At 40.1% G+C, this 25,689-nt stretch overlaps 1 protein-coding gene across 1 annotated transcript; it reads right to left on the reverse strand.

Moving 5' to 3' along the window:
• Window positions 1-97: 97 nt before the first annotated feature.
• kcnn4 (potassium intermediate/small conductance calcium-activated channel, subfamily N, member 4) lies at window positions 98-24,303 on the reverse strand. The gene is made up of 9 exons (XM_083918372.1): window positions 23,771-24,303; window positions 17,584-17,679; window positions 15,879-16,312; window positions 12,197-12,332; window positions 9,450-9,560; window positions 5,115-5,236; window positions 3,300-3,369; window positions 2,009-2,175; window positions 98-1,881 (listed from the first exon to the last, which is right to left on the reverse strand). Exons 1-9 carry the CDS (start codon window positions 24,167-24,169, stop codon window positions 1,878-1,880), a joined length of 1,539 nt encoding a protein of 512 aa, XP_083774498.1. The 5' UTR covers window positions 24,170-24,303; the 3' UTR covers window positions 98-1,877.
• Between the last annotated feature and the right edge of the window lie 1,386 nt (window positions 24,304-25,689).

The raw sequence follows: 25,689 nt of genomic DNA on the forward strand, positions 1-25,689 counted from the left end.
GCACTGGAAAGCAGTATTTCCCTCAGTGCATGTGTCGGGGGAGGAGGGAGCATCAGAGGGTGGGACTTTGGAGGGGATCGCAGTGAGGCATGCAAGAAAGGTAAGAATTGCTTGAAATCAAAAGGGATCTTTCACATTTGATTGTTACGATGTTGTTTAATTTTTGTCAGAAAAATTCAAAGCAAAAATTACATACACATTCATTCTTAATGGCTTTTATTTATAAGCAAGTCCTGGACGATTAACATATTTCCCAAATGTGCAAATGATACATAGTAAACAAGTTCCTCAAAAGTTCTTTTGACGACACACCAGAGGACAAAATTTACCCACAAGGAATATTCTTCTCAGTTTTTGATTAAGTTAAACAACACAAAACTCCAGTTTATCCTCCAGAGAGAGTCAATCCAGTTTTAGTAATTTTTCTCAAAAAGTGCATTCTTGACAGTGAGGTTTGTGTGGGGGTTTCTGAGTCCTCTTGTGTTTCAGATTTGTTTTCATTATAGCTGATACAAATGCTTTGCTCCTGTGAGACATTGTAGAGTGCTTGGTATTCAGGTTGGAAATAGCATATGACCTTTTGTAGTTGTTATATAATCTTCATGATTTGAATGTCCACTGTGCTCAATTTTATATAGTTTCATTTAATTACTTTCCACTAGGTGGAGCTGTTGAGTTGCAAAAAGACCACTGAAACTCTAGTTCCATTGTTCTCAGAGTAAGTTTAAACCATGGCATGCTTTTCCTGCATCAGCTGGTTTCAACTTTGAGCAAATACATAAATCTATGAGTTTCAGTTGATATCTCTTCAAAGCTCATACACTTTAATTTTGAAATAAAGGTTTCTTTGCGCGATACTTGAAGTGACGTTTAGTTTCTTCACTTGTTTGTGCGTCAAAACACTTTATTTCATTCACAACTTGGTGGTTTAGAGGAAAGCAGAACAATGAGAAATTATGAGATCTGAGGGCTGCAATTAATGGTTATTTTACTGTCAATCAGTTGATTATTTTCTTAATTCATTTCCTGTTTCTTGATTAGTTGTTCGTCTATAAAATGGTGATGAAACCATAAAATGTCCACCAGTGTTTCCCAAAGCCCAAGATGACATCCTCAAATGCCTTGTTTTGTCCAAAAAACAGAAAATATTCTTATTTAAGAAGCTAGAATCAGAGGATTTTTTAACTTTTTTCTTCAATTAATCAATTATCAAAATAGTTTATAGTTGGCGGTTAATTTAATAGTATATAACGATTAATCTTTGCAGCTCTATTAGAGATTGTTTGCAAAAGGGCATAGTGAATATAATACAATCAACCTTTTAACCATTAAACTGCTAATGAAAAAATACTTTCCAGAGGTCTTAATAAAACTGATTAGGCTAAAACTAAAATATTGCAAGAAACTTCAAATAAAATTAACATGTAAAAATATTTCTTATTCCACAGGAATAAGGCAGCGATGAGTCCATCAATAAAACTTTGCAAATAGCACTAAGGAGAGCTGGCTCTGAGGCCATTGAAAGGCTCTCCACAGTCCTTGCTTGAGATTAATTCAGTTCTTGGCTCACCATTTTTGTCACAAATCTATATCTAGTGAAAACACAGCGGTTCTCTGCTGTGTGATTCTCCCACAGTCAATGGAAGTCTTATTTTTTATCTGCATAATTTTACAGCTATGAGTCACTGTTCAGTGCACTCAGCTCAGGGCCAGAAGATGAGATCTTTAGTAGGTATGCCAGTCCTCCAAGTGGTTCAGCATGTTAAGAGTCTGGAGCAGCTCTGGGTGGAGATGATTTACCGTCTCACTTTCATGGATACCGTGGATAAAAACACCGACAAACACTATCTGTCTCCTTAATAATTGTGTGTAACCAGTCACCTGCAAAGAAACAAATCAACAAAAAAATGACTTGCAGTATTTTCCTCAGCAGGCACAATTCATCATACAGTAAATACCACATCCTGCCCTGTGTTGACAGCAGATCGGTGCTCTAAGTATTGTTTACCTGATCTCTGGGTTGCGGTGACGTAGGACCTGAGACAGCAGCTCAGATGTTTGTTGGAAGCAGCGGCTCAGCTCATCCAGCTTCTGCTCCATGGAAAGGATACGCTGCTCTAGCTCCCGATAGGAGTTATTCCAATTGGCACTGAGGTCGCACATGATCATCTGCATCTGTTAAAATCAGCCACATAATGCAAATGCAAAGGGTTTTTGTATTTACAAGGGGGAAACACTGAGGTGAAGATAGCCATGAATCTAATATTTCTAAATTATAGTGAAGCTTTAGGGAGTTGTCTCTTACTGACTCACTGGACAGACTTGAGACCCTCACAGTGTTGCCAACTTAGAAATGGTGTCACAACATTTGGCAGCCCCTCTGGCAACTTGGTTTCAAAAGAGAAGCCAACAGCAACAAATCTGGTTACTTTTTTAGCCCTCTATGCTAACTGTGGCTGTGCTCAGCTGCATTCAGTCAGCAGAGAGAGCGGCATGTTCTGTTTACTGCATGGCTGGCAGACTGTAACCAGCTGATTGCAAAGTGGCCATAGCGTGATTTACAGTTGACATCTTACCAAGGGGCTGCACTTGCAGTCTGGGAAAAAAAATAGAATATAATAGGTTTTTTTTCCATCAGGAAGACACATTTTAAAGTGCACCCATTACAGATTTGTGCCTCTGACTGGTTAGTGTCTTTATATCTTGGGTTTACTTTACATACGAAATTTTTCTCCTGATAAAAATGACACACTTCATTAATAAGCATTTGATGTATCCAAACACCTAGAAACTTGGAAGTCTCCCTTGAGAAAGAAAAGGAGATCATAAATCACAACGGGGCTCTCTTAAATAAAGGTTGAATGAAATTGTAAAATGGGATTTCTATGGGATCACGCCACCCAAATGCCAAATTTGGCCAGGAGTGTAAATTGGAAAACTTTCAACCCCCCTACTTCCAGGCCCCTTCCTCAGATCACACCCATTTCCAAACTCAGCCTTCATTCTGATCTCAACTACACACCTGTAACGTTTCGTGACTGTCTTGCACGGCTATGATGATATTGCAGTGACAAAATTTGACCACAGACAGATATATAAATACCTAGAAAGATACTCTTTGTTAGTTCCCAACACAGTAGGTGTCTCCAGGACCACATTTTACTCACAAGGTGAAAACAACACAGGCTGGTAAATGCTGTGTAATGGTCTTTGTAAGTGACTGTTTTTACGGGGATCTTTTTCATCTTTTTTGACAATAGTCTTAACAATGAAATATTCCAGTGACTGCTGTCATTTACCTTAGGGAGGTCCACCATCTCACTGACGTAATCTCGCAGTTTCTTTTGTTTGAGGCGTAAACGTCGAAATCTGTGCAGAAAAACAAAAAGGTTTGCTGGATCACAGTATTAGCATTAAAATGGCATCATTCCAAATGTTCCACTGACACAGAAAGGGAAAGTCGTGTTCTAGTGTAAGACAATGTGTTTGATTTTTGTTTTAAAGCCAATATGATATAACTATAAGAAGAAGAATTCCTTTATTAGTCCCGCGAATGGGGAAATTCAATTTTCACTCTATTATTTTTCATTTTACACACACACAGGCCCGAAATACACACACAGGACCTATATACATGCAACCAATGGAGAGGTGTTAGAGCGAGGGGGGTGCCAGTGACCGGCGCCCCGAGCAGTTGGGGGTTCGGTGCCTTGCTCAACAGCACCTCGGCAGTGCCCCTGAGATGAACTGGCACCTCTCCAGCCACCAGTCCACACTCCATTCATGGTCCACACAGGACCTCGAACCAGCAACCCTCTGGTTCCCAGCCCAGTCACCTATGGACTGAGCTACTACCGCCTTATGTGTAGAGAGTTAGATGTGCCTGGGAGTTCTATGGATGGAGCGTCCTATTTTTGGACAAATAGAACAATCCTGGTACAATACAGATTTGTGGAGGAATATGCTGACAATGGAGTATTCCAGGACTCAACCTGCAGGAGGCATGCTTTGTTAGCTATAAAACAGTGGTAATTTCTAGGGAAAATGTTTAAATATAGTCTTGAACCATTAGGACATGGATGAAACCACCAAAATAGAATTAAGGAAACCAATATTGCAATCAAGCAGCCAGTCTCTGACGATATTACCCTGATGTTCTCAATCCCAAAGAGTGGAGTTGCCTCTCGTACTTTCCACAGTGTATTTATTTATAGTGGCTCTGCCTGTTGTAAAGCTGGAAGTTCAACCCCATCCGCCCAGGCAAACACTCACTCACACACACAATCCTGTTGTCAGGATAATGAGGCATACACTCACACTTCTGGGCTTCCTGTCTTGTGCAGTACACTTGTTCTTGGAACCTTGGGCTCAATAACAAGAGGACACAATATATAGGTCCCATATTATGCTCATTTAGGTTCAGGTATGTTGGGTTTCTACTAGAACATTAAAGTATGTAGCTTTAATGTTCAAAAATATAATTTTTCTCTAAACGTTTATACCTGTATTGAATTATTATTGAACATTTTGATACTTTCACAGTATTTATATAGAACTTTACTGGCTTTATAATAAAAAATATATGGAAATCTCACTTTTTATAATGTGGGACCTTTAAATGGAAACATACAGATTTGAATAAAGATGGCTCCTCATAATACTTGTTCCTACGTTGTTTCTCTTGATGAGTGTTTAAGAAGATGTACAGCATGCTGTGTATTACTGTCAAATTATAGCATACTGTAACTACAGGTCATTTAATCAGTAATTTGCAAGCCCACACACAACCTGGAGCCGCCCAGCAGCTCCGCAGATGTTCTGCAGATTTTAAACAAACTAAAAAAATAAAACTAATGTTAACACATCTCCACCCCGAGCAAAAACCCTTCTGTGTAAAAAAAAGGGTGGAGCCTTGTTCACCACATGCCCTGCCCACATAAAAGAGGCCAACAAATCTAATTAGTAATCTGTATTAGCATGTTGACACTGAGTTAGTTTCTCGTAAAATACACATGTAAGGCACACAACCCACCACCCACGTACATCCCTCGACCAGACACGCACAGACGCAGACATCCTGCCTGAAGCTATCATTTTGCGATACAGTAACTCACACTCTGATGGCTTCCAGAAGGCATCTCTGGTGTCTTCGGTGTTCACCGCGGTTTCCCTTTGTCAGGTTGGTGCGGTGCAGAAGCCAGCATTCCCTTAGCACATTAGCAGCAGCGTGGCGGATCTGGTGTAGAGACAGGAACATAAAAAAACGACCAAACAAACAAACCATGGAGGTTGCAGGAGCACAGGCACGTTGGTAAGACCATCAAACTGGCCAGCTCGACTGATAAAGACGCACAGTGCTTATCATGCTTCTGGTTTCATATCAATCATTTTAGTACAGGAAGTTAAAGTCCGACTCAACCAAGGCAGTTGTTTAATCAAGATAGTCTTTCCTGTTGAGCTATTTTGCTCTATGACAGAACTATGAAGAGGATGCTTATATACAATCATTTTGAAGAACAGGCTGCAGGGTCTATGAGTGAGGTTCAAAATAATTCTGGTTTCACCTTTTTGCACCTTTCTCTTTGATTCTATTCACGTCTGTTTGTCTTCCTGTACAAATCACTGTAAGTTCCCTGTGATGATGTCACTCTGGCCCTGTTGTGAGGGTTATTAATAGAGGCTGTCAGTGTCTGCATCCAGATGTCTTCCCTTGTTCCCATCAGTGTAAATCTGGACTGCACCAGATAGCTCAGAAGGATGCATGCACACGCACAAACACACATAGACCGAAACAACCACAAGCAATACATAAAGATGCGGCAAGTGACAGGATGCAGCCTCCGGGAGAAAGGAAATGGTTATATCCTCCAAAGCAGTGAATCTACCGCAGTCAGACACAGCTTTGCAGTTTAGTGAGAAGCTGTAGCAGTGCACGAAAAGCATAAAACTGAAATTATGACTCTAAAAACTAGCAATCATTACATGTTTATGTATTATAGTCCTAAGACACTTTTTTGGCTTTCCACAAGTGTTTATTTATCAGACACCTTCATCTTCCCATCAATAAGCAAACACTTGAATCCCCTCCAGGCCTACAAAGTCCTCAGTAAGCCACTACCAAACACACACACACACACACACACACACACACACACACACAGGCTCAACAGTTTCCTGCCCATCGCTGCACCGTCCTGAACTGACACAAGTTTCTTTCCTGACAGAGATCAGATGATTTCCTCTGTTTGACGCCTTGAAAATACTATAAAGGGCATCTCCCTCCTCTTTTCCCACACTATCCTGTCCTCTGGTGTCTCCTATTTAAAGAAAAAAAAAGTTTTAGTAAGACTCAAAAACCAAAACATGCATGCGACACGGAAAGTAGTGACGCTTCCATCCTGACTGCTCCATCCGCTTTGTCATGCTTAATTGTTTTGCTACACTGCAGTAACCTCCGATGCAATTGAGGGCAGTTCACTGTTTACTAAATGTTTATATAGGGAAGTTGATTTATTTAGTAGATAAATACAAGAGCCACTATTTTCAGCTCCCCCGCGGAGAATCTGCAAAAATAAAAATCATACTTTTGCCACACCTGTAATTTTTGAACAATTTAGATATGTATGTCTTTTTCAAAGCTGAGAGCCTGTGATGTCATTACAGTTTATTTTGTCACAACACGGAAGATGGTTTTTTTAGGTCAAGAGGTAATCATCTGACATATATTGAGCTGTTTATGTGTTAACAATTGTATGTAAGGAAAATGGTTAAATTTTACTCCATGGTGGTTTTCTATTTGGTACAATATTTTCATTTTCAGGTTCATACTTTGTTTTTTACTAGAAAATGTGAGCATACGTTAATGTTCAAAAATGTATTATTTTTTATTATTTTTCTCATACGGTCTGTCTGAATATAGCTGTAGTCACCCTCTGACTGAAACGCTCCATTTTACAAATGTCTCTTTAAACCCCCTCCTGTAAAAGCTCAGTCTGCTGTGATTGGTCAGTGTTTCCGCGTCTTCCACATCTGCACCATCGCTGCAATGAATGTAATGGCACTGTAGGTAGCAGCACTTTACACCTTTATATAGTCAGGTTGTTCATATATAACATTGTCAAGTACTGCGCAGTCATTTGTGTGTTCACGTTATTGTCACAGAAGAAAGCAATGCACTGTGATGCGTGGGTATTCCACGTATCAAAAGCAAGGGACGTAGCATAAGACAGCGAATCCCCGCTTAAGGTGGCAGGTTGGGGTGGACCCTGAAAGGCCTTCCCCCAATGCGTAGCTCATGTCCCGGACATAGCTAAACCTTTGATGCCTAAACCAAACCGTCGCATTTTGTAGGCTAAAAACTGGTCACGTAATGGTAATTTTGGCGCCTAAACCAACCTAACCCACACCAAAAGCAACCATTGCGGTCCACCTTTAGACCGTCGCTGTCTCACTGTCGACTTACGCCGCGGCGTAAGATATCACACAAATTCTTTTCAACTTTTAAGTTGCATGCAACACGGTTTTGCATTTTCGAGCACTTTTAAGTTACATGCAATACGGTTTTGCATTTTCGAGCACTTTTAAGTTACATGCAATACTGTTTTGCATTTTCGAGCACTTTTAAGTTACATGCAATACTGTTTTGCATTTTCGAGCACTTTTAAGTTACATGGAGTTACCGGCTTTGCATATCAGCAGCTTTCATTTACATGCCTAACAGCTGGCATTTATCAGTGCCCTACATCGGCATTTTTTCAGCACCATTCATTAACATGCTTACAGATGGCTTCTCATCAGCACCTTTTACTTGCATGCATAACGGGTTTTCTGCTTTCTGCCTTATCATTGATATGCAACTGGTTAGCATTTATTAATTCCGCTTTCAGTCTGCTGCTATCCGTTGCATCTATCTGTTACTGAGATACATCATTACAGTTTCCCCTTACTTAGGCATGCAGGCACCCTTGCATTTGTAAACCTCTGTCCACATGTCTGCTTCACATGTCAACTATCTATTTCTCATTCAGAATCCATGGTTACACAATGTCTCGATGGAGTCTAATCGCCAAAAGCCTCTAACTCTATCTACTTTGTCATGCATTCTTAATAAATTTTTATTATCACATCTAAATCGGAATCACTAAGTCTTCTTGATGGAAATATAGCTTTGCGTAAGTTCAGACAGGATGACTGTACCCTGTCATTCTATCTCACATTTCTCTCTCGCGCTGTCACTTTTCTTCTAGGCACATTAATCTGTCAGCTTATTGAGGGCGGTTTACCCCTTCTTTCTAACTTATCACTCATCTCCTTGATGTACTCAGCCAATCAGGCCATAGCTGTCAAAAGTTTAAATATGGTCGCTCTCTGCTGTCAGCTGTCATACCAGGTTGTCAGGCCAGCAAACACCCACCTCCACCCCGTTCACCTCCAAGTCCCTGCAGCATCTCCATCATCAGGACTTCTTCTCCAGTCTCAGTCATCTCCTCCTCACCACCGCCAGTGTCTAGACTCTATCGGGGGGTATCCTGCTCTACCCGTGGCTTCACTACCCCATTTTTCACGATGTCTTGATGGAGTCTAATCACCAAAGACTCTCCCTCTATCTACTTAATAAATTCTTATTTATCCCATCTAAACCAGAATCATTAAGTCTTCCTGATTGAGATAGTATAGTTGTGGCATCACAAACGTACAGAAGCCCTGACGGCTCATTAAAAGGCACAGTTTCTGTATACGAGATGTTTGCATTTCCCTGTGTATTGAACTTCTTTCGCAGTATTTAAATAGCACCTCGACCTGCTTTATAATAATAATAAAAACATGGACATCTTGCTTTTTACAATTTGGGAACTCAACCAGAATTTTACATGTTTTGGCACATTCAATATAAATAACATAACTGCCAAGCCCTTTTGTTATTGAATTATGTAATTGTTGTCTGGCACTGCAGAACATACTTTTTCTTTCATTCTGCACTACCACAGCTGCATTACCACACAATGTTCCAGTGACTCTGACAATAATAAACACAGACGTGATGTTCAATGTGATGGATTACCTAACTTGAACAAGTTTCAAGATGATTTTCATACAGAAATTATTAAAGGGAAGGTCCATTCAGAAATCCTAAACATTACAGTATGCTTTGAAAAAGTATATATGATTTATACTGAATGGGCCAAAACATGCTCAAAAAATTACTAGTATCATCTTTGAAATAACTCTTGTCAGACAAAGCCTGTCGGACTGATGTAAAGATAAGAAATGGCAAAATCACAAGTGAGAAATCCATGCGTGTAAATCGAAAAGCCATATTTTTGATGAAGAAACTGTTGCAAAGGATACATCACAAATCGGCGAGTTGCCGTGTTTTACAGTGTTTTCATAATGTAAACTATGATATTACAATATACTTCTGCTAAATAACTTCACTTATTTACTCTTACCCTTTTAGAGATCTGGATGTCGAGCATGAAGAAGTGCACATGTTTCTCTCCTTTGTTCAACGCCAGCATCTTGGTAACGACTGCCACCAGCAAGGCAGTGCAGGCTACACCCTAAAACCCACACATACACACACACACACACACACACACACACAAACACACACACACACACACACACACGGGTTGGCATGGTTACAGATATATCTACCATCTGCCTGTGTTCTCAATAGTTTCTCAATAATCATGTAAGAATCATTTACAGTCTGACTTTAAGCCTGAATTCGTCTAAATCCTCAACAGTCAAATCCTTGTATGTTTTGCTCCACCATGTCCCTCAAGGGAAAGCACTACATCAGAAATGTTGATCTTCATACCTCATATGGTTTCATCCAATAAATCAAAGTTATATTTACACAGAGGGTTCAATGGTTAAACACAGGCTTCTGTGGCACTGCTATAGTGCTGGTTTTCTCTGAAAATAGCTGTGTGCTATTGCTGGAAAGGGAAGTACAGAATGATGAGGAGGATTCTGAGCAAATCAAATCTAGTCTCACAGATAGATACGTCACACAGACAAGTCACTGCGCTGATTTTATGTCCACCACGGATAATGACAAAAATCTTTACCTGTATTCCTGTTTTCAGCTTGTGTTAGAAAGAGAGAGAAAGAAGGAGAGAGCAAGATCAAGCATGAGCTTAAGAAAGCACAGTTTTAAAAGATAGATTTATCCTTCACTCTCACGGCCACAAAATATCTATAATTACATCGTCTGTGAAACCTGGGAGGTACAAACTCATTCCTTGGATCCATCCACACACATTGATGGGATGCAAATAGTGTTGTCAACCCCTGAACGCAGCTGCAAATTGAGTTATGGCTGGAGTCTAGCAGAAGTGCTGACCATAGAGGCGTTCAGCCACATTACAGGTGTGAGAGCCCCAGTGACTGGCTCTCAAATCTGCCCTGATGGGAGTAGGAACATTTTTTTTTTTCCAAATCACGGGCACAGGTTGGCACACCCTACTGTTGTAGTGGTGCCAAAGGCAATAAACCACCTAAAAATGGACACGGTGGAAAGTTTTCCCTTATAAGGATGGAAGCGTATAAAAACAAGGGAGATGGAGAAAGAGAGAGAGGGGAAAGCTTGCTTTCCACTCTGTCACAGAGGTGTCGGGCTGGACTCATGCCCACTTCCAGAACACTCTCTTATCTGGTTGTACCAGAATTTAATGCAGCAGAGGTGAGGCAGCAAACCGTTGCCTATCCAAACACACAGCCACTCCTTGCTCCCAGTGACTTATTGTTTATCTTACTTGACTGTAACTCTTTGTTTTATCTCAAGTATCATTTCCCCATTCCTTTAACCCTCCATCACAATCTCTTACCCTCCCTTCCACCTTTTCTTCAGCATTCACCTTGCCAGTCCTTTGCATGACCACAAAGTAAAACCACAATATTATCTTGCTGTAACTGAGAAAAAAAAATACTTTTTGCTATTTTTTCATTTTAATTTATACTTTCTCTCTGGGATTCAATTTATTTATTTTATTATTTTGTATTAACAATTATGCAAAATCTTCATTGTATTGTCATTGTGTTGTTTCATTATATGACAAAAAAGAAAAGTCAGCGAGCGCAGTAAAACAATGACATCACACTCCATGCAGATGTTTTATGTGGCCTGCACAGCCCACTGTATGCTGACAGTTTCCCCCCCTCAGTCTTTTCATGTGAGCGCCTGGTACCACCAAGGTCCTGCAGAAGCACAAGCCATTTATGAACAGTTGTGATCTAGATCACACACACAGGGGAATAAAGGCATTCGGGTCTGTCAGCACCACTAGGGTGTGCAGCTGGGCAAAAAAGGCAATATGTATCCAAGACAACTGGTGCAGAATAGGCTGGGATAGAACGCAAAAGGCACAGGAGAGAGGTGAACCAAACTGAAGTGACCTGATATGAAATGGGAAAAACTGAATATGAAAATGGGGGAAGATTTGCTTCAATGGAACAGAACAGAAACTGAGGGGAATAATACAAACCAGAGAGGACGATGTGGAAAAGAACAGAGCAGAACAATATGGAACGGAACAAAAGGTGATAAAGTAGAACAAATATTTTGACACAATATTTTGGGTGGGAATGGAGCAAAATGTAATGAAATGGAACAAATTGGAACAGAATAGAGCCAATCGGAGAGACTCAAAGAAATGAATAGAACGCAAGACGAGGAAAAGGAGCAGAATATAGCAGAGGCTAAATAAAAGTCAAACTAAGGGAGAAATTAACCTGTTCAGTAACAACACAAAAAAACAAAATGAAATGAAAATGCACTGCGCTGCATGAATGCAACAGAACATCTTGTTTTTGTGCCTTATCACGTTCGTCCATGCAGGGAAATAGTAGGTGGTTTGGTTAGGAACACACATAAGTGAAACAGAGATAAGATTTTCTTTGTGTTTATCGAACTCAGCTTTAAATGTATTTTGTGTTAAAACCACTACTGATGTCTTGGCAAAGATATCAAATGATAAGAGGCCAAGGAAGCCAAAGCAAGCACTTGAAATGAATTGCCTAAGCAAGTGTTCTATAAACTTCATTATGCAGACAGTTGCATGTGATTTCTTTAGCACTTGCAGAAAATAATCTTTAAAACCCTTGTGTCTCATAATGAATCTCAATAAAGCATGAAATCTTTAGTTTATTAATCAATAGCTTTTCTTAAGAAGCAACCCAGCCTAGTTACCATGACTCCAGTAAAGAGACACACTGCCTTGCCACAGCTGGTGTTGGGCGACACATCCCCATAGCCCACTGTGAGGAAGGTGATGGCTATGAGCCACATGGCCGTGTCCATGCTGCCTGTCGCTGCTTGGATCTGTCTGCAGGAGGGGGAAAGCAGCAGTGAGACAGTGCATAACAAATCCCATTAAATGTATTCTGATGCACTGAAATGATTGGCTGGCCACATTCTTAACATAAACGCCATAATTACATTTTACATAAGCCATGGTAAATCTACCTATCAATCTCTGTATAAATAACCATGTTTTACTAAAACATAACCTGTTTTAATCGGATGCCAGTGACATTACATTTTAGTCTGAAATATTTTTCCTAATAATTTTCTTTGAGGTTTGAAATGACTGTAATTCAGTATGTATTGCAGAGAAACCGGTTGTGACAGTTATTCCCAACTGCGACAGCAATGCTGATATTGTTTTTCACATTGTGAATCATTGTGAAATGTGTGTGTGTGTGTGTGTGTGTGTGTGTGTGTGTGTGTGTGTGTGTGTGTGTGTGTGTGTGTGTGTGTGTGTGTGTGTGTGTGTGTGTGTGTGTGTGTGTGTGTGTGTGTGTTTTTCATTATTTTGGCGTTTATATGTCTGTCTGACTGTGGACAGATTTTGTTCCTGTTATAGCCATTCGTATGTTTCATGCTCACCTATAGACAAATTTCAAACTCGTTGTTTAGCCGACCTACTGTACATTCACTTAAAGACACCTTAGTTAACTCTAGCAATGCATTGGAATAAAGTCATTGGAAGTGTACTACTTGACTAAGTCCCCAACGATCCATTTAGCGTTTACTAACTAGGCACAAGGAGACATCACGCCTTGAACACATCTCATTTCCATTTCCAAGTATTTAAGCACACCTGATCCGTTCCCTTCCTGTTTGACTCAGCTTTTATATCTCTGCCCTTCAAGCCCCCTTTTTTTTCTTTTCCCTCTCCTTTCTCTGTTTGTTTGAATACTCCACTCAGAGTCTCGACCCAGGATGTGGGTACCAGTGTAAACTTGTAAAGCATTATGAAGCACAAATCCAATGTACACTTGGCAGAAACCACGGAAAGAGTTCATACAGTGGGTGAGGGTTTATCTGTCTGCTGGATGTGTAACAGTTCAGTGTTAAAAGGTTTGGTGGTCTTATCAGCTATCAATCATCAGGTCTTTTCTTACTTTTGACAAATCAAAACATACAAGATTGAGACATGTGAAACTGAAGGCGAAACCTCCCATTAGGGTTCAAATGAACAAATGACCTCACACTGTTCAAACAGTCAAACAGACGTTTAGTTGGCTCATGTTAAAGAGCAATTTGTCAGGGTAACAACATAGAATTTGATGATTATCAAACGAGTTATTGGACTCCAATTCTGAGTAGGAAAGTCAAATTGACCATCAAGGTTTGAGGAGGAATGTTAAAATAACAAACATTAAGGTTTTTTTTAATGTGCATGTGTGATGGAGAGTGGAGGTTTTGGGGAAGATCCGAAGTGTGTGTGTGTGTGTGTGTGTGTGTGTGTGTGTGTGTGTGTGTGTGTGTGTGTGTGTGTGTTTGTGTGTGTGTGTGTTCGCGTGTGTGTGCGTGTGTGTGTGTGTGAGAAAGAGTGAGAGAGAGTGAGAGAGAGAGAGAGAGAGAGAGAGAGAGAGAGAGAAATCATGAAACATTAATCATTAGGCTAAAGCAGGTACGGTCACTTTGTGAATAACTGTTTACTGTAACTCTAGAAAACACCATTCATAAGCATTCTTTTCAGCATCTACTCTTTCAGATACCCATATTTGAAAAAGCTCTATTTGGCATAAAAGTCACTAATAACTGAAATCCTGACACAGTCTTACATTAAAAGAAAAGAAAAAACTTAGTTTGCTCGCCTTAGGTCCTCCTAAAATGTGCCTTCGGCAGTCACATATTTTCTCAATCTTGCACTTTCATACAGGACGTAGAGAATGTTAGTGTTAAAACTAATGGCCATAGGGACTATTATGGAAAGCAAACAAGAGGCATTCTCTTACTGTTACTTTTTCTACGTCTTTAGTCCAGTCAATATTTGCTGAGCAGGAACAGCTCTCTTGTAAACTAGCAACAATCAGGCAAAGCTTTTTCTCTGATATGGCAAAGGATAATTACTGTTGCAGGATGGTGAAAGTTTAAGTCGAGATTTTCGCACAAATTTACTTTATCTTGTCGTTTTGCGAACAGTTCTGGACGAAGAATATATCCATGCTGTGTGTTGGAAAAATTGTGTAGGGAGTTGGCAGTTCGATCCCTGCCCTGCCCCACTAGTGTCATGGTCGTTGTGTCCTTGCCTCGTGTGAATGTGTATGACTGCCGTATGTTTGAGGAGGTGGTCCTAGGGGTTGTAGGGGTCGTAGGGGTCGTAGGGGTCGTAGGCACTGAATCACAGCCACGCTTTCGTCAGTCTGCCCCAGGGCAGCTGTGACTACTATCGTAGTTTACTACCACCATGTATGTCTGTGTGGATGAATGGAACCTGGACTCTGTAAAGCACCTTGAGTACTGAGAAAGGCGCTTCATAAATACAAATACAAACCCAACTATATGAAACTACAATAGACAGTATACAGATGGTTTGCTCAGCCTAGCACAAATGCTCCAGTTGAACTCTGAAGTCGGAATTTCTGAGTCCCATTCAGAGATCTCTTGGAGCCCTGACCTCAAAATCCCACGTATCAACAGTAGTTAAAGCTAAAGCTTATGTCTCATTAAATAATCATACACACAGTACTGTCCATCTTTCATTTGTTGACATGCTGCTACAGTGTTTGTAACCACAAAATACAGCATAATGCATTGTTATCAGTAGGTATTGTTAACAATGGCTAGCCTGGCCAAAAATAATGGTTTTCCAGCTTCATAACTGGAACCTGGTCAGCTCGAGTGTGGCGTCCCAGTTCCGATTTCCGAGGTCAATGGAATGCCCCAAAAGACTGGAAGGGAAATAGCTAGCCTGAATCTGTCCAAAGGTAAAAGAAAAAACACCTCTAATGACTCTGTGACTGCTCCTAGCCAGGAAACAGAAACCTTCAACTTGCCATCTCTTAACTTTGGACAGAGCCTCACTAGCTGTTTGTTGCTAGCTATGCTTGTTTTCAGTCTTTATGCTAAGCTAACCATCGCTGGTTGTAGCTTCATAGTTAGCGTAAAGAAATAAGAGTGGTGTTTCATTTACTTAAAGTTGCAGGCAAAAAGACAGTCAATGCCAGAATTTGAAGTAGATCTCTTCTTGCAGCTCTCTTTATCCTCTCTCTGTCCTCAGCCAATAGGCATCAGGGGCTAGATTTATAAAGTCTGAAAGCAGCTAAGAGGAGGTGCATAAATCTAGTTTTCACTCAGAACAATTAGAACACTCAGAATTACGATATGATGAACGTTATTATGGATTTTTATCCCAACAAAAACAATAAACTGCCTACCCCCAATTTAAAAAATTGAGGAATTGAAGGAACATGTTCCTCATTATACAAATCCTCCAAGGTTGACGCATGTGTCTGTAATTTGGGAAGATATTATGTACATATTATAATGCTTAGTATGCAAATAGAACTCATATCATACTCAGTTTTTTTTAAGTAGTTTGACTTGTAACTTTACACATATAAAAAGTTATCTCCCCTACCTCTCACACAGAGTAAGCATCCAGGATGCAATGAGCCAGAAGAAGAGGATGAAGACCAGCAGAGTGCGTGCCGGGTATTTGTTCATCAGTATCTTGAGAACAAAGCGGAAGGTGAAGTTAATATTGTTGAGCGAGCCAATGCTCCTGTAGGAGGCGCTCAGCAGCACTTTGCTGTGCAGCAGGATGGCTCTGTGCACCAAGTACAAGCGGAGGAACATCAGCACTGATAACAACAGCTCCATGTTCATAATGGTTGGATTCTGGTGGAAAACACAGAGCGGAGCTGAGGAAGAAGAGTTTGCATTGGGGGCCCCCTTCCAGTATGTGCCAACAGGATGGATGACGCAGACCAACAGCTCCAGAATGATCACAAAAACCCTGTGGCTGGTCATGGCAATACGCCAGTCCACCTGGTTGTGGTCAATGACAAATAGCTGAAAGAAAAAGGAGGACAATAAAGACAGAGAGTGAGAGAAGAAAATTGCTGATGGAAACTCGTGAAAATAAATTCAAGTCTTAGGGTTAATGTGTGGAAATCATTTTTTTCTCTCTCTTTGAAACTAACACTCACTCACTGGCTCCGACTTCACCTCTTATTTTCCTTAGATAGTAGTTGACGACATTACAAAGCATCTGCTGATGTGCTACTGTATCTTTATAATAACACTGTTTACCTCGGAGTAAACATATTTCATAACTCTCTCCGGACAGCAGTTCAGTAAAAACTCAACACTTTTCAATTTATTTGTTTCAACATCCAATCCAATGTTTTCACTGGGTCACATTAGGATACGCATATTTGTTGCGTGTATGTTTCCATCTCAAGCTAAAACCAACAAAGTTTCTTTTTAAATGAAAATACACTATTCTGGACAGTTATTCCTGTTTGTAAAGGTCTGTAATAAGAAAAATGTGTTTTATGCCTCCAAAAATATGATATCCAACAGAAATAGTGAGGAATTGAGAGTATTTATCCCCACAATATCTAACTTTACTGTGTATGTTGTTCAAGAAAGTGACTTAGTTTGACTATAACTAGTTATACAGTGTTAACGCACTGTCTGTGTGTTATTCCCCACCCTTAGCCTAACCTTCCTTATCTCCTCTCCACACTTGCATGGCCAAGCTTGTTTCAGTTGCAAAAGCTGAAACTGAAACTGAAAACACTTTACGTGAGAGTATAAATCCAGCAGCCGGGCCAAAACCTTTCTGCACTTGTTGTTTGTACCACTCTCTATTTAGCATGCATGCTGTGAATGTGCGCAAGGGCAAATGAAAAAATGTTTACTCTGTTTAATTTCAACCACATCTATTCATGTACTGTATATTGAAGTTACACACAACGGCAGCGAGCCATGTGGATTGGAAAAATAGCGCAGCTGCATCATTGTGCATGTGTGGGCTGAGGTTTACCTCCAGGTTGGTTTTTTTTAACACACACAGCGAATACAACACAGATAATCAGTGTTGAGGCTACCATAAGTGGACCAAGCGCTTCTTTCTAAAATTATTATTATTGCCATAAAAAGTATCATTCTAAACAAGTTCAATTGGAACAAACATTTACTGGTATAAAAAGTGATGCACAGAATATGGCGAGCCCTTAAATTCAACAATGCGCACAGGGAGGCCTCACTGGAGCACACACCACATCACACTAAGGGCGTCCAAACTGTTGGAAATAAAGGAGGAAAGGAAAACTCACCCTGATGTCCTTATAATGGAAAGCTATGATGAAGATCAGGAGACACCCCGTAGACAGGCTGATGGAACAGTTGATGAAAAACGCAATATTTGAATCCTGGGAAAGAAATGGAGACAAGGGAGATAAGGCATACAGATTTGATTTCTTTCCATGTGCGATGTATGTTCCCTTTTCAAGGTTTCATGAAATAGCTCCTGAACTGGACAGTTAATTTTGCCTACTGTGGTAATGACCCCCTCCTGAAAAAGCCCAGTCTGCTGACTGACCTTTTGCAGTACAAAGGCTTATCCCTGGGGCGGCGTCATATATTAGTACATTACATAGTTAATGTAGTAAGTTGGCCAAACATTTGGTCCATTTAGCTTTTTGTTATATTTTATCTGAATTGTTATGCATGTCTACTTATAGAGGCGTCATCTTTCAACTCAAGCTCAATTCTTGTTTATCAAGTTGCTGAATGGAGTGTAAGCAAAGACTGATGTTCGAAAGAGGAAGTCTTGGCATTGATGTCTGTTTGGCTATGCTGGCATTGTTCTCACTTTAGATCTGGTAGCTGCTAAAAGCACTATTAACTTTTAAGAGGTGAATAGGTAACTGCAAATAAATGCATAACAATGTGTTTCTTGTAAGTGATTATAAATGTCTTACGATCTAACAATAAAGCTGTTATGATGCTATACTTATATAGTCTTATTCACACATAATGATATTATTAAACATCTTATAAGGCTCTTGTTTCTTCATTAACGCTTATTATAAGGGCCTACATAAAGCATTACCATATATAGCTGTGAGGTTTAATCCATACAAATACATCACAATCCAATAGTTGATATTCTGTATAAATAATCTGAATCTACAAAGTATCTAGTAACTGAAGATATTAAATACATGTAGTGAAGTAAGACAACAACATTTCCCTTTGAGATGTATAGAGTATATATATAGTAAAGTAGCATAAATTGGCAATAAGCAAGTAAAGTACAAGTACGTCAAAAGGTACTGTGCTTAGGTAAAGTACTTAAGAAAATGTACTTAGGTACATTCCACCACTGTTGATTAGTTAAACAACAACAAAAATCCCCAATAACTTTGATAATCAGTTACTTGTTTATGACTGAATAAACAAAATTCAAACATTTCCGCTACCCGTATTAAAGGATTTGCTGCTTTTCACAGTTGTATATGTCCGTAAATTAAACACTCTTGAGTTTTGGTATGCTGGTCATGCTTTCTGTGACATTGTACAACTGTTATCTATTCTGTAATTCTTGCCTTTCCAAAAGGACCCTCATTTGAAATGCACAGTACTTAAGCCTAATGAAAGTGGAATTACTGATTCTGTAATATACTGCAAAAAAAAGGAAAATGCCACTTAATTACATAAACAAACGCTTGCAATTAAATACTTTTTCATTTGAAGGAAATGACAGCTAGAAACAGAAAACTTTAGAACTAAGCATAGGCTTCAGCCATACCACCTCTGTCTCAGCTAGCATGGGTGGGCCCACCGGGCACAGGCACAGGCCCAGGGGCCCAAAGGAACCCCCTGCCCTTCGCCTGCCCTTCGCCTGCACCGACCACGAAGAGATGTCAATGGCAAAGAGACACATAAGAACCACAGAGTGATACATAACAAACACAAAGAGACACAAAACCAGAGAGATGTGTAACAACACAAAGTCATCACAAAGTCTGTCTTGCTCCTATGTAGGAAAGATAGCGGGCCCATGTCTCATAATGTCAGCAGGTTAAAAAGTACCTATACTCTTTATTCATGCATCTCAATGCAACGTCAATGGAGGTTTTCAACATGAAGTGCAGTTCAATGTGGTCTACAGTTAAAAAGATAATTAGAAACTTTCAAACTTGAGGAAACTTCAGCGTGTAGGTGGTATGGTGTGACGTCCATTGGCAAGGTACGCCGTTTTCCACAGTTTCTCCCGTAGCATCCACATGGTATTTCGTCCAGGTCTAATTAGAAGACCCCACAAAAGCTCAGCATTTCAACACACTCCATAACAGAGAGTTCAATAACATGTTTCTTGCCGGCTTTCAAAAAAAATTTAATAGCGTTTTCATGTTGGAAACAATCATTTTAAGCCCAGTGAAGTTAATCTGGGTTAACTCTAACACAGATTGTATTCTCAAAGCTTTGACGGACACTGAACTACTGTCACCAGGACAGGCCACCCAAGGCATAGTTAAAAAAAAAAAAAAGAAAAATAACAAACTGAATAAAGTGAAAAAAGGTGGTCTGGTTTGTATGGAATGTAATAAATAAATACTGCATACATCTGACTTAAGTTTTCAAATTTGGCTTGTTAGTAGGTGTGGTTTCGTCAGCTTTCATGTATACTCTTCTGCTGTAGATCATTTGGGGGACTACAACTATCCTGTAATAACGTAAAATATAGGTAGGCTTACAAATAAGATTCTACAATATTATACTAAACAGTTAAAAGGGAGACACCACAGCAGGTAAAATATTGGCAGGTTTAGTTAATGCCAACCTGAAACTGCACAAAGTGATTTCACTGTGAAGTTAGCTGGTGTCTAATCCTGTGATTATAGGTATTGCATAATTACTGCTGTGCACATGATATACATATGGCCATTTGATATTATTGCAGTAAGAGTGACCCAGTCAAACACTTCTTGGTTGGATATGTGCTGATGAGTGAAATCAGGGGAGTGATGTTTAACAAGCTGCTGTGCAGGACAGGTGTGGCTAATTAGCTGTCAGAGATGAACAAAAACCTGTGGATAATTTGCCCTCTAAGACCACAGATGAGTAGGATACCACTCCACTGCACCCTGTAAAACAGCTTTTCCATCCTGGTCCATGGGACCCTTGGCACTGCTGGTTTTACTTTCTTACTGGCCAGCTGCAGTGTCTCATCAGCCCCCAAAAAAACATGTGGAATTGGGAACTGCTGCCCTACAGTAATATTATAGTGAGCTATTGGAGGAGGAAAGTGGTTGTTGACCTAATAGTAAACAGGTTTTCATGTCTCTTGTTGTGGATGATCAGCAAAACAATTCAGATAACGCACACATTAGGGGCCAGATCAGTTCTCGCAATGGCAACAGCTTTTGTGTTAGTTTTGGCTTATTATATTTGTCCATAGTTGGTCCATATGTAGCAAGGCTGTTTTCCAGTGTGTTTATCTTTGCTGGTTAGAGGTTAAACGTGGCATGAGTTGCCACTTTTTGCACACTAAGCAGCATACTGGCTAATGCGGTGAGTTTTGCCTATTTGCATGGATTGTGTCTAGATGGTAACCATTGATTTGTGAAAGCTCACAAAAACTCTTGCGATATTCGCTTTCTGACGACCTGTACTAACCTAAACCATTTTGAAGGCTATGCCTAACCCTAACCACTGAACCTTAACCACTCAAGGTTAATTCCTGACCTTAATCATCTTGCGAGACCTTCGCAAATCTTTGGTTACCATCTAGACACCACCATTTGCATGTGGGCCTTACATGTAAGCCAGGTTTCAGTCCACATTGATCACATTACAGTATGCTGACAGAAAAATGTGTGCTACAACATTTAAAATTGCTTCATATTTATTCTGAGGACCTTTTATTTGAACCAAAAGTACAATTTTACCTTATGCCTAGGTGCCTAGTTACTATGAGGTTATAGATATTACTTTATGATGATCCAATGTTCAATATCCATCATCATCAAGTCTGTTGTTTAAAACTGTTCAATAAAAAATGAATAAAAACAGATTTTGTTTGCGGAATCATTTTTTAGATCATTGCAGTGACTTGAGTCGAGACAGAACACGTTTACATTGTATAGGTGAGGATTAAGCAAACTGACAGGCAAGTAAAATACTTAGTCAACGCGCAAGGAACGTCGCTCATTATACATCAGCACTTTAATCCGTCCTGGGCCCTGGCAGAGCTTTTACTTTTAAAAAGCAAATCAAAAAACAATAAAACAAACAATAAAACCATAACAGGAGAAAGCCGGCATGAAGTAGCTGAACAGAGAATAAAATGTAAAAGAAGAAAGTGATGTGCAGAGTCAGTTCAGTTCACAGTTTAAACATAACAACATGTTTGTATAGAAAACAAACATTGTGACATTAAGTATGTTTTTCACAGCTAAGAAGACCATATCTAGGATGATATAAGGATATACAGCAATGATAGTCTGTACTGTATGTTTGTTTTGACTGTGTAGATTGTACTTCTGTATCAGTTCTAAGGGACCAGGTGGTTTTCAGTATTATATACAGTAAGTATTATTCAGTGTTATATGTAAGAGCTAAACCAGGAAAAAACAGTAAATGTTCGCAGCTTCAGATGGCAGATATTTCTGTCCCTGCGGTTTCATAATCACACAGTACCAGAGTGAAAAGAGCTCATCAAAGTTTTTCACTTAAGTTCCGGACATCATGCTTGGTTTTTTAGCCTCAATGCATTGTTTTGAGTTGTAAAATCGTTCTAGAAAGGCCGTCAAAGAGTTGCAGAAAAGGTCAAAGTGCACCCTCCTGACTCGAACACAGCCCAACTCAAGACAGAGAACTTTTAGACTGGCCATGCAAACACTCTAATTATACACTAATGATGTGGAAAGATAGCCTGAAGTACTGTGAGCAATCTTGCTGTAGGGGAAGGGGTGAAATGTGGAAAAACCTTCCATAAATAGTCCTGTTTTCCATGCATAACCGTAAAAAGGTAAGCTTAAAATATGACTTTGTGGACTGCCATTACTTAGATAATCCTACAAATTAGGCAGCTCCAGAAAATCCTGCTTTAAAAATAAAAATCAAAGTGTTTCCAGCCACTGCAAAGATGCTGTATTGTTAATAAGACAGCCCCTATGTTTGACCCAAGGTCACGTCAGTCTACACAGGATGAAGATGTCACAGCTCACACTCATGACTTGGACATCACATGAAATTTAAAGACGAATGTTGAAACGGTTACATAAGCTATGGTTATTCAGCAGTGCAGCCTCTCCAAAATAATATGTTTAACTGCGGCAAAGAACACATTTCTAGTGCATCAGCATTTCCATGGTTCAGAAGCTGATGCTTGTTGTTGCAAATGGACAGACAACACCTGTTCTTGGTTCGTATTTGTAACCTGGAATCAGTCATAACATATTTGTGCCAGCACTGTTAATTTCACGCCATTGCTTTTAAACTCTTTCAACAATTAAGATCAGGCCATATTTCCACAGGTTGCTCAAAGAAATTGTAGCTGATGTGAGTTAGAATTGTGGGGGCTCTTTGGTACTGTAATCAATCACTGACTTCACAGCGTGGAGGTGGTCTGATGTTTTGTTTTTTTGTTTTTTTGTGGTGTGCATGAGAACTTTTTTCCACATGTGGAACTGGCCTGTACTGTCGGAAGTCAGGGGGAGTTAATAATTTGTTGATTGTGTGGCCTGGCATTGTTATCCACTGAGATCTGCATGTTAATGTCATGAGGCCGTGCTACCAAATAGTGTGTCTGGAAATGGACTAACTAATCAGTAGGTCAGGGGGGGGTTCAAAGCCCAGGTGCAGATTCTGCTGTTGCTGCTGAGGGGGCTTGGGCTGTCTGCTAATCAAGGAAGTTGTTATGACAACAAATAGAGCCAGTTGTGGAATGATGGGTTTTCTGCACCAGTTATGATCAATCTAGTTATTGAAATGTGTACTAAACAAAATATAGCATGCTTTAATATAAATCTATTCACGTGTCAGGATCAGTTGTATTATAGTCTGAGTGAAAAAAAAAACTATTTTGAGCAATTTAAGCTGCCACACAAGGAGTTGAAGAAGAGTTGAGATGCAGCCACACAGCAGCAGAGCAGCTGCGTAATGCTGAAAGCAAGGCAATGTTGAGTCGGTTGAATATTGTCATTTGATGATGAGTTCAAAACACTAAGGTGAGAAGACAAAATAAATGAAGGTAATGTTAAAATGCCCTAACTTCAGATAGATGCAGATGGACGCTGCAAGTTAAACCCTCAGTGAGTGCAACAGTGCTTCTTAAGTTTTAATGTGTGAGATGGATTAGCAGAAGGCACACGGCTGCAGTGGAAACCGATGGGGAACGCTATAAGGCTAGAGTGACAGGAAAACCAAGAACAACAATGTAATACCTTGATTTAGTTATGCAATCGATCCTAAGCCAAAACATCGGTGTAGTTAAGTCTGTAAAAAACCTACCGCTCCATAAACGTAGGGACATAGCTCGGCGAGGATTATCGTGAGCAGGATCCCGAGCAGAGCAGTCCCCAAAGCCAAGGCGCAAAGGCGCTTTTTGTCCTCCAATAAAAACTTTCTGTCTCGCAGTCTGTAAAGGTCGTCTCCCTCCATTTGAGCTGCCCGCTTCCCGGGAAGTGACAGCGGCACGGACACTTCTGCGGAGTCCCCGCCGTTTCGGTTTATTAAGCATTCGCAGTTTACGCAGTCCACTTTGGAGTCGCAGTGCAGGCTGCGGTTCGTCATCTCCATCTCCAGAGCGCACAGGAGACGGCCTCCTGCCCCTCTCTCCCTGTCGTCGCTGTCCGTCGCTCCTGCCTGTCCGGTCTCCCTTTTGCTTTCCTCCCCAGTTGGGGAAGGCATAGTCCGATGGGCGCACTGTGTACCAGGCCCTTCTCTCGTTTGTCGCTCATCGAAGTAGCGGGTGAAGCAAAACACTTGGGCCTCTAACTAACACACCCTCACCTTAACACTCCTACAAACCGGCACGGCGTGGTTACGCGCACTGAGGCCATTCGCACACTGTGTCAGTCATTGGGAGTGATGTACTCTTATTTGCATGGGTTATTATTTTAAGAGTGTGCGTCAGTCTGCCCCAAATGGGTTCTTTGTGTGTCGTGTGTGTGTAGGCCTGGACTTGGACAAGACGTCCGAGTTATCACGATTGTTCTTCATCCGACTGGGATAAGTCTGATTAAGTCAGTTGGTGGGAAACCTTTTAGAAAAGATGTTACAGGAAAGATGTTTCTCTTTTTTTAATCATCATGATTGTGAACATCACGATTAGGCTACCTGATTTACAGTATTTGTTTTGCCAAAAATATTAAAAATAAAATAAATTACTACAGCTCTACATGTTTTTATGTAGTGAGCACGAGCTCCTCAACAGCTATAGAGTGACACCTCCTGGTTGAGCACATTCATCTTTTTGACTTGTGGTCTATTCCAAACAGGTTTACTGCCATTGGTAATGACTCATAACTGTCCTAGACTTCATTCGTCCATTTTAATTAGGATTTCCAGGTATTTTTTTCTGTTAGCCTCTTTAATAGTCTTGTAAATATGCCTACTTTATTATTTATAGGAGTACTTCAAATTCCCGGGCTGCTTAACTATTGACATTCTCTATTTGATAAATTGTCATCTTATCCAGCTGTACTCTTGCGCAATCTAATATTTCGAGTTGCAAGATGTCCTTTAAACTCCTGCAAATCACCCACGAGGCAAAAACAAATCCTCTCGACTCACTCTCTAGGAGTGTTTCAGGAGGAAATTACGTCATGACCTTGGGCTTAATGACGCATCCAGCGCTAAGGAGTCCTTCACTGCAGCATCCTGCTGGCTGTGCTGACGGTAACGATGACCCTTGCAGCTCTGAGTGACAGTAGGTAGAGTGTGCACACTGAAAGGTGTTTTCTAGGTCGAATCAAAGTATTTTTTATGAGAAAATAATACTTATACAGCAGCAAAATCAATTTGGAAGGGAAGTGTCGGTTACAGAACTTTACACTTTGAGGTTGCATTAAATTAATATACATCAATAGAAAGAAACACAGTACATAGGATTCAGTGAGTGAAAAGTGTATTCAGCCTTTATACGGCTGTAGCAGATTTTCATAGAATGTAAAGTTATCTACAATTAGAAACTTTTTAAAAAACACACAGCTTTAAGCAGGCCATAAAACAGATACCCCTGAATATATCTACATGATTTATTGACAGCAGAGTCAAGTTTAAAATCCCATTTGTGTTCTGTGAAGTTAGATTTGCAAAATACAGCAGCCACTGCTCATACAAAAATATACAATTTCATGTGCTAGCTATGAGTTGGGTGCCATCCACTGGTGGCCGAATAAATTACAACAAAAGGTCAGCGAGAGTTA

Source organism: Echiichthys vipera (genome assembly GCF_963691815.1).
Source record: "Echiichthys vipera genome assembly, chromosome: 8".
In the NCBI taxonomy this organism is placed as follows: Eukaryota; Metazoa; Chordata; class Actinopteri; order Perciformes; family Trachinidae; genus Echiichthys; species Echiichthys vipera.

Excerpts from the sequence above, each read along its gene's own strand:
- kcnn4 (XM_083918372.1), bottom strand. The coding sequence starts at position 24,169 with ATGCCTTCCCCAACTGGGGAGGAAAGCAAAAGGGAGACCGGACAGGCA. Across the intron at positions 12,333-15,878 it reads ATGCTTACTCTGTGTGAGAG|ACAGATCCAAGCAGCGACAG; the intron begins GTAGGGGAGATA and ends CCCCTCCTGCAG. Across the intron at positions 5,237-9,449 it reads ACATCCAGATCTCTAAAAGG|ATCCGCCACGCTGCTGCTAA; the intron begins GTAAGAGTAAAT and ends TCTCTACACCAG.